The following is a 12,545-nucleotide window of genomic DNA, read 5'->3' as shown; positions in this document are numbered from 1 at the left end:
GCCACTTCAACAATGAAGAAAATTATAAATAAAAAAAAAATCGGCACGGATTGTTGCCTTCCATAGCTTATTAAGTTCCTTCTCTAAAACTTTGAAGTCGCTAGGTTGAAATTTGTAAGAGAAATCGTGAATTTTCGTGAAAGGTAAAAAAATACATGAGAGATACGAAGACTGTAGTAACATCTATCGGCAAAACTTGCCCCTTTAACCACCTTAAGGCTTCTTAATCCATTCAGTACATTTAACGTAAAGCCATGCCACATAAACTGATCACCTTATTTATGCTCGTTACTTTTCCCTAGAAGTCTCAAACTTTCCCTTATTTGTGGTAATATCTAACTACTTCTGATAATTGGACACTAGTGTACTTTCACTGAAATCTTAATGTGTCAACTTTAAAACTAGAAAACTCACTCACTTGAGCAAATGATGGTCCGCTGCTTTCCGACGGAGAAGACTGGAAGCAGACACTTTCCTCACTTGGCTGGGAAGTTAACGAATCCACGCTAAGCCCCTCTGCTACAGACGCCATCGTAGCAAGATTAGTCATAGAGCTTACAGATGGACTTCGACTGCTGTCTTTGCTAGAGTCATTGGGAGACACACTTTCTGACCTGAAAGAAAGAAACTGTTTTAAGTAATGTAAATAAACTTCAACACCTTTGGAACATATATACACAAAAGCATAATAGCACGTTAAATTCAATATAGGCCCTAATCCATGACACACAACGTACCGAAAGCAAGAGTTTTATTTTCTTTAGAGACGAGTTGAGAAACTACGCTTTTATACATGAAAAACAGCAACAGAGTAAACAAAAAATAACAAACAGGATTTGTATTAACCAATATTCAAATCATATGCAATTAAAACAGACAGGATTTGTGTTTCTTTTGTTAGTCTAAATACGAAAGTTGTCCAGGAAGTACCAGACGTTTTGGCCTACCGCGGCAGTGGGCGTGGCTAGAGTCGCCATCTTGCTGTCGGAACGTTGCTACACTCAGTACACATCCAGCTGTAGTAGCGTGAGGACTTGACACTCTTACTGTGCTTTCTGCGACATGTCACGATGTGCGCTCCAATAGAAAATCCCGCCTCTTGTGAGGTGTGCTGTTTTTTTTATTTTATTTTTTATTTTTTTATTTATTTTTTTTTAAGCCAGTTGAAATCCATCACCAACTGTCTGAAGTGTACGGACATGGAATAATGGGTGAAGGCTGACTGGTGCAATGTTGCACTGATTTTAAAAATGGTCGTTTCAATGTTCACGATGAGGACCGCAGTGGTAGCTCTACCCTTCTGTCTGATGAACTGGTGAGGCAAATCGACGACAAAATTCGTGCAAATCCTAGTTTCACGATTCCGGAACTTGCTCAACATTTTCCCTCCAAAACATGGCTCGCTACACAACGCTTTGGTACTGATATCGAACTGCATGCCGGTGTAAACCAGTGGTTGAAATCGTAGGCGGCAGATTTGTACCGTAAACTTGTGCCACGGTATATGTGCCTTACTTTGAATAGCGATTATATGGACATATAGCTTAAGAGTGTACCTTTCAAATGTACATAATACAATTTGTTTTTTTTCAGTTACTTTTCTTTTTTTTTTAATCTCAAAACGTCTGTTACTTTCTGGACAGCACTCGTAATAAAGTAATTAGAATGAACAAGTCCAATATCAGCACCAATAAACGACCCTAGATCTGAAATGGACAAGTGCATTATACGGGAAATGGAAAAACAATTATCCAATTTTTCCTTACATTACATCCTTCAACAAGTGTAAATTCAATGAAAATTCAAAACAAAAAATAAAAGTTCAGCTCGCTTACATTTTTTTCCACTTTGAATAAACATACGGAAATATTTCCTACACTGAAGTAAAATGTGTCAATCAGTTAACTTGTTAGTGCAGATATTACTGATTAGAAAAAGAAAAACACCGTTCACTATCAGCACAACTTACTTAGGTGGTAAAGTATCAGTGCCACATTCGGGAAAATGATACTGGGATTCAATACGAATTCTTGGAGAAGGATAACGCCCCCAGCGTCTATTTTCTTCTTCCATGATTCGTTTTTCCCTTCGTCTTTCATCCCGGGCACGACGCTGACGTCGGCGGCGACGCATGTCGATCTGATCTGAAATACAATTTAATGAATACAACGAATATAGTTGAAATGAATGAAGGAAAATGTATGCTCAGCTTTCTTTATCTTCATTAAAAAAAAAAAAAGGCTACTTGGTGCTTGTTGCTAATCCCTAGATGCTGGCTGTGTCTAAAATGCTTACCACATTTTCCTAGAAACAGTTATCTTTAATATATAATCTTGATTTTATGCCCTAATTTTAACTACATGTAGTTTCTGTTCATACTGAAGATTTTGTACCCACTAAATTAAAGAGAACTGAAATAAATGATCACTTACAACAAATTTACACGAACAAACAACCAATCTCCTTTAACCTCATTTTTTGTCTTGTTCCCAAAAGCTTCGACAGAAGCCATCACCACAGAATGTCTACTGAAGACAACACTCAAGTAGCCGAAATTGTCCTTACATTTTACAGGGCATATTCTTTAATTTATTAGGTGATGCGCATAACGCGAACTTACTAAGAGTATAGTTCTTTATTAAAAAAACTTATACAAAGAATAAGTATGGCTGTGCAAAGAGGACGTAGCAGCGATGCTAGGAACTCTCCCCCCGGGAAAAGCTTTGGACGAAATCTTCCTTTTGTAATCACTCTCCTCTCACCAAACTCTCGCAATTGCTACTAGACGAAGAATCAATCAGTTTCATATATTTAAAATATTTAAAATGTAATTGGCCCTAGGACCGTTCCTTGTGGCATTCACTTCGAAAGTTTCCAATTTTGGACAGTATATTTTATGTTACCTAAATAGCTACATTCCTCAAACTTATATAGCAGAATTTTGTGTTATATTGTATCAAATAATAAATGTTTTTAAAAAATATATTTACAAAATTATTACACCATGAAATTACAAATACTTATCGACAGATTCATAGCTCTTATAATGTGCTCTTCACGCCAAACACCATATATAAGAAATCAAATTGATGTCATACCTTTGAATTGATCCACAGTTTCCTTGCTAACAACCGGAGGCAGAAGGTTTAGTTCAACCACCTCGAACTGGCAGGTGACCGGAAGATGTTGGAGGTAACGAAGACGATGACGAAGGTCCTCGGTCATTGATCCAGCTTCCTTCTCTATGATCTTTCCTCGCACTACTTCTGGACAATGTTCCAACGAACCATACATATGCTCCAGCATTCGCACATTCAGGGCGTGCATGTAGATATGTTGGCCATCTGAAGCTGTACAGAATACATACTTAGTGTTTGTTCCAACAATTAACAAAATTAAAATATATTCGTTCACACATCATTAACACGTTAATTTATACAAGGAAATATGTTTCTATTTTCTTTGAAATAAACTGGAATTTTAATGTTTTTATTTTAATGATTTCTTTCGCAAATGATTTATGTCTGTAACATCGTGAAAGTTAAATTTATATACAATGCAAACTCATTTTCAAAAAGCAAGACACACTTAACTAGAGTTGAACAAGAAATAAGTTAACAATCACAATGAAATCCCTTCCATTAAATAAATAAATCATCAGGCTAAAAAAATAAAGATGTAGACATTGAAACACTGTTAACCAAAAAGCGAGGCGTGAACCCGGTAGTTATATTCTAAGCACAAATGTCTCACGCCCACGACGACGTTTCAGAATATTCATATATCACGTAACAACGAGAGTTAGAAAGCAATCTTTTGAAAGGAAATCTGCTAAATATTTGAACTGATTTTCAGTTTAGCATTCCATTCAGTAGCAAGGCTATATGAGACGTGGACTTACAGCTTAACGTGGAATTCGAACATCAGCTCCAGCCGGGAATCGAACCCAGGTCTCCCACGCCAAAGACGCGTACTCTAAACCATTGCTAAAGATATCTATCTATCTATCTATATATATATATATATATATATATATATATATATATATATATATGGGTGATTCCACGAAAAAGGGAAATTTTCTGTCACGGGCATTTCTTCAAACTACTACTAGAAAGAATCACCTCATTTTTATTTTGTTTGGTAGTAACCGTCACAAAGTAGGTATGCCATGTATAACAGTTTGCAAATATAACACGAAACATACGTAAAAAATTAATTATTACCCAATTTCTCAACACCGTGGGCTGTCACAGACTACAGTTGACTGATTTTAATCAATAAATTACAACTGAAGTCGCAAATCAAACATCATTTAATGGTAATTAAATGGAAGAGAACACTTCAATGTTTCGGTTTTGTGGAAAGTAAATCTTTATAACGATTATTTTGGAAAGCTTGACTATGCTTCGTTTCTGTCACCTCTATTTCGTCTCAACTCCATGGCAATAGAAAAAATTATCATTGCTCTCAACAGATAGCATGGTCGTCCACATTGGCAACACCCACAAGAAGACAAGGCAGACATGTTTGACTGAAGAACAGAAAAAGTTGTGTGCATGTGTTAAAAGCTATAGGAAAAATATTTTTGTGTGTGGAAAGCAGGTGCGTATATTAATTGATTCTCAACACCATGGTATTTATTACTGAATGTATTTGTATGGTGGGGGGGCGCGGTGGCTCAGTGGTAGAGCGTTCACCTCTGGTGCTTGGGGTCCCGGGTTCGATCCCAGCCCCCGCCAAGTGAACTTTGTGATGGACAAACACCGTGCTCGTGGGTTTTCTCGGGGTACTCCCGTTTCCTCCCACTTTCTTCATTCCATCATTTCACTCATCTCTCATTATCACCGTCTCCTTTAGCCTAACCGGCATATCCGTGAGACGTAAAAAAAAAACTTACAAACTTACTTGTATTTGTATGGTATATACCTTCTTTCCCTTGAGGAACCTACGCCTTAGCGTAGAAAATTCGTACACAATTACTCACATGTACTCGTTAAAAAGTGGGCCGGTAAAAATAAATTATATTCGATTTTCTCAACTCCATGGTTCTCAACTCCATGTCCATCTGAAAACTAAGGAATCCACGGTATTGAGACAGGTTCACGGAGTTGATAATCCTGTAGTGTTTGTTATGCTCATGCTCTTCCAAATATTTGTTCTTTCAATATATTGATAGAAATAAAGCTCGTTTATGGTCTAGTGACTGGTATGCTCGCCTTTCGTGCGTGGTTCTGGGTTTGTTTCCCAGTGGAAGCTCAAAAATTAATGGTGTTTACTTCGCACAGTAAGGCAATTAAAAAACTCATTTGAGTAGAGATGTACTGAAACCTGATCGCGCAGACCATCGCAACGGTCGTAGGAGCCGACACGCTGACCACGTGTCATTCACACTCAAAGACGGCTGGAGGGTCCTAGCCCATTTAAGAGTCTTCATCCCGGCGAAATTAAAATACCGCTAATTTTAGAGTAATTATGTGATATCTTCAAATAGATAAAAGATAATCGAAATGTGGAACAAGAGCGCCCTAGACAATATTATTTTACATGAGAAACCGTTATCACGACTCACTTATCTGCTTTCGATTTCGAGCCATTTTGAAAATCGGCATTTATTTTCGCGTTTCTAAACAGTTGAAAACGGAAAGCCACTAGGTGACTTGTGATAACGGTACCTCACGCAAAATAATATTGTCTATGGCGCTCTTGTTCCATATTTCAATTATCTTTTATCTATTTGAAGATATCACATAATTACTGTAAAATTAGCGGTATTTTAATTTCGCCGGGATGAAGAGACTTAAGGAGTGTTTCGCGGAAGTTCAGATTTGGGGCTGTCAGGTAGCCGGAGGTAAAACTTCAGTCAAGTCAAGATGGATGGTATCTGTTTTTAACCTATTGACGTCTGAATCTTATGATCAACTAATTGTTTTCTTTTCAGAGATTGTCGAAGAGTCTGAGGGCAATATGCGGACAGTCAATTTTATGACGCGGATCGGGAGGAATTTCTCCTGGCCTACTAAACCTGACGTTTAAAAGGCGTTGGCAGTTGTCATTCTGTGTAGACTAGAACAGCCCTTCCCTGTTTCCTCAAGACATTTCCTTCATTGGAGTGGAAAATGAGGGCTACTTAACAAAGAACATCGAATTATCCAAAGAAAACAGAAATGATGAGTGCCTTACACTGTCATTTAGTGTGCATTATACAGGGCGTTTCAAACAATACCGACAACGTTTGGGAGGTGATTCCTAACACCAAGATAAGATAAAAGTATAGACCAATCTGGGTGCACAAATGCTTCCTTTCGCAGTTATAGGCTGCCGAAAACATGAAAAAAATTAACTTTGAAGGTAAAGGTCCATCGCATAAAACTATGGGACCTACCGTAGTCGGGTCAAACTTCACTTAGGAATTAGTATGTGCGCTACCCAAATATCCATGTTTCAGAATCTTGCGGTACTTCCACAACTTTTATAGAAGTAGTTGGTGAGTACTTCAGATTATACGCCCGTAACCAAACTCCCTCTATAAAAATTGCTTCGTGAGTACCTCAGGATTCTGAAACATATTTTTGGATAGTGCACATATTAGTTCCTAAGTGAAGTCGTGACCCGACTACGGCAGATCTCATAGTTTTGGAGCTATGGACCTTTAAAGTCCATTTTTTTCATGTTTTCGGCAGCCTATAACTCCGAAAGGAAGCATTTGTGCACCCAGTTGTCTATACTTTTCGTCTTATCTTGGTGTCAGAAATCAGCTCCCAAACGATGTGTGTATTGTTTTGAAACACCTTGTATATATACCAAATATACGGTACAAATACACTTACCAAATATTGAAAAAGTATTGCACTTTCGACGTGTGGACTTCATCACACAGAGAAGACAAACGGTTTACATAAGCTCAGAAAACAAATGAAGTAGACAATAGACAGGTTTAGTGACTACTTCGTCTGTTTCGTAAGCTTATGTAAAAAGTTTGTCCTCTCCATATGATAGTCAACATATTGAAAGCGCAATAATTTTTCAATATTCGATAAGTGTATGTGTATTTCTTTTTTTCTTATTTACGTCACATATTCATATTCATATATATATATATATATATATATATATATATATATATATATATATATATATATATATATATATATATATATATATATATATATATATATACACTCAATTTTGGAACCTTCATTAGATACATTTTCATATGCTTGCAGTATTTTCTGGAGTATTTTTGTATAACAAATTACGTGTCATCTAGTTTGTTAGAATTTTATTCAACATAAGGAGAATAATTCTAACTTACAAAAACTATTGGAAAATTATTTCAATTTTTATGTAAATTATAAGCTTAATCACTTATAAACCAAAATTTATCACCCAGATGTATCACGTTTCTCAACTCCACAGCAATTTTCAACTCCGTGTTAACTAATCTCAACTCCGTGACCTATGGTCTCAACTCCGTGGGTGCTGAAAAGTTTATTATTTTTTATTTACTACACCAATAACGATTCAGCTCTGCTGAACACCTAATTAACATGTACTTTGTAGTAGTAAGTGCATGTGATATTTTTATTGAAATAGGCGACCATCAACGGAACAAAAATTTTCCAAGTGAAAATTTCCCTTTTTCGTGGAATCACCCATATATATATCGAGCGTTCTAAAAATGGCACTATTCTACAGGTCAAAATAAAGCGAAAATGTTATATGATGGAATGTCCTCCGGGGCCTTTTTCACCGCTATGGGGAATCAAAATTTCACTATGTGGCAACATTACATGTTAACTTGGAACCATTAGCATTATTCTACAAATCTATCAAACAGTTACATCTATTGTTACACTAATATGTGGTGCTAGCGTCAACGTCTATTGACTTTAACTGTTGTCTGACAAGAATCGATGCAATTATTTGATGTGATAGATCTAATCTATGGTTCTTTATCTGCGACGTGAGGCAAAGGGTACCACAATTACCAGGATAAACTATGCCTCACTGCTGCGTGCGTTGCAGAATTTTGTGAAATCCCAAAGCGTAGCATGCTGATAAAAGTGTCCGCCTTCTGGAAAACCACGCATCCGTTCACTGCCCGAATCTTGGCCAGACAGATGCACGACCCTGACTATGAAATCCGTCATAGTTCGCGTTTTCTCTTGACCGCACACTTTCTTCATTCTATTATCTCCGCAAGTACTTCTGCGATGTTACCACGCTGCTTTCTGAGGTGCAGTAATGGATTTTGGACCACTATACCTTACTTCACGTTCGGACCTATAACATAGCAACGGTGCAGAGTTACGAGCTGTACGTTACTACATGACCTACATAGGCATGCAGTATTACACTTGTAAACTTTCATCCCTCTACGACATGGAAAGGGAGTTAGGGTAAAATTTTCTCGTGCACCTCTCATAAGCCGGCCAATTTCAAAGAAATCACACACATACAAATTACTTAGAAACTATTGATTTGCGACCCCCGGTTCATATAGATGAAAATATTCCAAAGTACTTGTAGAATGTCCCCTTCCAAGAAATGCATAGAATTACCAATCACCCTATATATATATATATATATATATATGTGTGTGTGTGTGTGTGTGTGCATGTGTGTAAAACTGTAGGGTAAGTTGAATATTGGACGTCGAATTTAGGAGGGAAAAACCCGGAAAACTTCATGAAAAATGGTTATATGCAATCAGTAACATCTCCCATTTACGTACGTCCATCCCCGCTGAGTCTTCTTGCATTTATACGCTCCGCAAGATTACTGCTAGCCCTCTTCGGGTATTTGTTACAATGCATCCAATCACGCATACTTAAAAAAAGTGTGGTTTGTTGGAGTACACATGTCACCTTGCCAGACAGACAGTTAAAATGTCTTCACAGTAAGTGCATGTTGCTCAGGGGTATAATGCTTCATAACTGAATACACAACAAACAAGTCAAACCAAATGTAGGTGCGTTAATCGAAGTAACATTAGATAACAATAATGATAAGAACATGCCTACCACCTCCGAAAACAAACATACAAACAAAAACTGCACTCGATTCAATCTCGGAGTCGTATATGGAACAGCTTTTACAGCATTAGATTGGTAAAAACAAGGAAAACATGGCAAAACTCATCAACTAGAGAAAAGGAAAATTCGAACCTGACTTCCTTAGTTATGAGAAGAGAATGGCACGATATAAAAATAAGAACTACTTACCCTGATAGAAATAGAAAGGTCTTGTGATGTTTTGGCCATTGGTTTTCTTGGAAGTGGCAGCTGGTATTTCTAAATCTTCGGCTGTTATAGTAGTCGTACCGTCATCACTGCAGAATCCTTCGCTGCTCACACTTTCATAGCGAGATCTAAAACAAGCAATAACAGAAACAAATCACGACACGAAACTCTTTAAACATATTATTTACAAACATGGTTGACAGTTGACTTATCGAAATCTACATGCACAATTATTCTCGTCATTGATACGAAGAAAACACAATATATGAGCTATAAAAGATATATGTTACCAACAGTATGGCACTGGTACAATCATGACATTTTGTACCAATGTTCCATAGGAATTTAACTTTTTTTATCGAGTCCATCTACGAAACCCTTTCTTTTATTTCCCTATTATCTTCTGTGGAAAGTATTCATATGACTGACAGATTAGATTCTTCGTGAGAGTACGAAGGTAGGGCAGAGAAAAAATATACTATTAAAGCGGGCTTCATAAATGAATTGTACAAAAACAGCCTAAATGTATAAACTTCCATGACCAAAGAGGTGCACGCAGGGTTGGCAAAAACCATGGTTTTTATTTAAAAGAACATAAAAAACGTTTTTTTTTGGTTTAAACCAGGTTTTTTTGGTTTAAACCAGGTTTTTATGGTTTAAATAATTTGCTCTATATATTCATATCATATATGGACAGAAATAAGTTTGTTTCGCCTTGATATTATTATGCAACAACCGGGTTATGCTGGAAGGGGTCACATAAGCTTAAAGCGGAATAAAAACCGCTTCTCGAGTTACATCCGAGAGAAATTGTCCTCCATTAGAACTAGGAACCAGGACTAATTGGCCACAAATGCGATACGTCTGCCGACTCACTCACGAAGGAATCCTGATAAAAAGATACGTTGTACTGATCTTTACATGCTTCTTAATATACCTGTCAAGAGTCATTTCAGAAGGACAAAAAGATAAACAGTTGCACAAGTGAAACCATTACACAGAATTGCATATGAACAATTTCAAAGTACTACGGAGTACCGAAGAACTAATTTAGTTCAACTTAGTTAACAACGACTTTTATTGGTCCAAATTAAAGAAATACAACGACTTAATCTGCATATCAATAGGAAAAGTGAATAAAGATACGAATTATTTGAGTCCATTTTGGCTCAGACTCATTTATACATAAATAGATACCAAAGATACTTATTTCACTAAATGCCTCTCGTGGAGTCTGTATGACCCTCCCCCCCCCCCACACACAAAAAGTACGGCATTTTCGATGTATTTTATCAATAGTAAACATTGAATCGCAACAATATTTAGAATTTTTCTTCGATTGCAATTACATAACAATAATAACTACAAAAAATCACAAAATAAACATTTATAAACTTATTTAAAAAAAAGTTCCTTTTGTAGTATAATCTTTTTGAGTAATGAATGGGGAATTTAGGTCTGAATATAATACGAATAATATACGGGAGTGAAACGTGATAACCCACAAATGTGTGTTCATCAAGATTTTACAAACACTTACACTTTTACGAACATTTTTTGTTTTTTGGTTTAAACCAGTTGTTCTTTTTGAAAAAACCAGCTGGTTTAAACCTTGGTTTAAACCAGCCAACCCTGGGTGCACGTATTATTATTCTTGAGTTTCACGTCTCATAATTATGCGCCGAAGCTACGGGAGACAGATGATTATGATGATGATGATGAATGAAATTCTGGAATGAAGAAAATGGGAGGAAACGGGAGAACCCCAAGAAAATCTACTCATCAGTGTATATAGTACACAGATAAATGCGCTCTTATGATTAAGACACTTTAGCGGTTAAATAACTCAAGTGTACGTCACTTTTCCAGTTTTTTCCCCACTTCTCTACGTTTCACCATTATTATCCATCTCATCATCACTGTTTCCCTCAGCTTTGGAGCACAAACATGGGACTCGGTAATAATAATATACTATTAGTTGTGTTCTATGGTAAAGAACAAGTCTTGGAAGATAATTGAAAAGTATATGTCACCCTTCCATTTGTTCTAAATCAACAAAGCTAGTGGCATCTGCAGAATAGAAAGGGCAGTCTTGTTATCCTTTGTAGTTAGGCAATTATGCAACAAGAGATGAAACATACTCGAATACGGCATAGACACAATGAAGGCACTTAATTAGTTGGCATATCCTTGTAGAAGGTTCGCTACGGGATTTAGGAGATAAGCTGTTTTTGGCGTCAGTATTCTAGCTTTTATTCATGCGATTGAAATAGTTAACGTTCTTTAAGGCTTTTCTTTTTAGTTTTCACATGTTTTATTACTACTGTTGTTTGAGTTACTTCTCTCGTTATACGTTTATTATTTTATTTTTTTCTTTTAGCTTTCTCACTACCTCTTAGATATACTTTTAATTCTATTTCCTTGAGCTTACATTCCATTTATAGATTTATAAAAAATTATATCCTCGATAACTCTCTTTATTTTAGCAGTCATATTATGGTCAGCATGTGTCGGCCATTGGCGATTTAAATAACCTAGCCGCTGACGTAACCATGAACACTCCAATCAATCAATCAATCAAACAAACATGATGGATGAATAACCGGCCTGATACGAACTACCCTACAACATAATCCACATATAGAGTGACCAGGATTCGAACATCAGCCTCCCTTTTAAAGAGCGCATTACATTCAGGAATTTTACTAGTTTATTCTTCCGTGTAAATAATTGTACGGCGTTAAAAAAAAAAAAAAAAAAAAAAAAAAAAAAAAAAAAAAAAAAAAAAAAATGGTTTCATTCTTTTTTTAAATTCTTTTTTCTGTTCAAATATGACCTCTAACTGCTATTTAAATAGTACATATTACGTTTTTTATTATGACCCATGAATTTATTTATAATTTTGATTGTGGGTAATTTAGGAACCAGAAGCTTGCATACCATAACATTTCACATACTTCTACAGCAGGTCAAGATCTACCACAATGCCAACTTTGATCTGATTGGATGAGTTCGATACACGGGTTTGCTTTCGAAAATTTCACATATGGTTTCTAGTGGATGACTTGTTTTTTCTTTCCGTTCTCTGAAAATGAATCAAACTTATCGCCCATAATTCTGGAAAAAAGCCTACGCATAATATTTCAGAGTTCCATCAGGTATATATATATATATCAGAAAATTTCTATGAAATCGGCCTCCTCCTCTCTCTGCAATCGATCGTTCCTCACCAACGTTTTAATTTTCCTTTCTTATGATGATTGACAACTATTGTTATACATATTCATTATATACTCCACC

The 12,545-nt window shown here is 36.3% G+C and overlaps 1 protein-coding gene across 1 annotated transcript in view; it reads right to left on the bottom strand.

The window, feature by feature from the left end:
• Positions 1 to 12,545, bottom strand: part of LOC145694393 (E3 ubiquitin-protein ligase RNF10) — a 75,866-nt gene that overhangs the window by 16,721 nt on the left and 46,600 nt on the right. The window contains exons 10-13 of the mRNA XM_081770568.1: positions 9,228 to 9,373; positions 3,099 to 3,350; positions 1,970 to 2,144; positions 419 to 614 (exon numbers count right to left, since the gene is read on the bottom strand). Coding sequence (XP_081626694.1) covers positions 419 to 614; positions 1,970 to 2,144; positions 3,099 to 3,350; positions 9,228 to 9,373 — 769 coding nt within the window. The remainder of the gene's footprint in view (positions 1 to 418; positions 615 to 1,969; positions 2,145 to 3,098; positions 3,351 to 9,227; positions 9,374 to 12,545) is intronic.

Source organism: Thermobia domestica, chromosome 9 (assembly GCF_964235325.1).
Source record: "Thermobia domestica chromosome 9, izTheDome1.hap1.1, whole genome shotgun sequence".
NCBI classification, from domain to species: domain Eukaryota; kingdom Metazoa; phylum Arthropoda; class Insecta; order Zygentoma; family Lepismatidae; genus Thermobia; species Thermobia domestica.
Note: the sequence above shows the minus strand (reverse complement) of the source record. Positions and strands in the feature narration are given on the sequence as shown.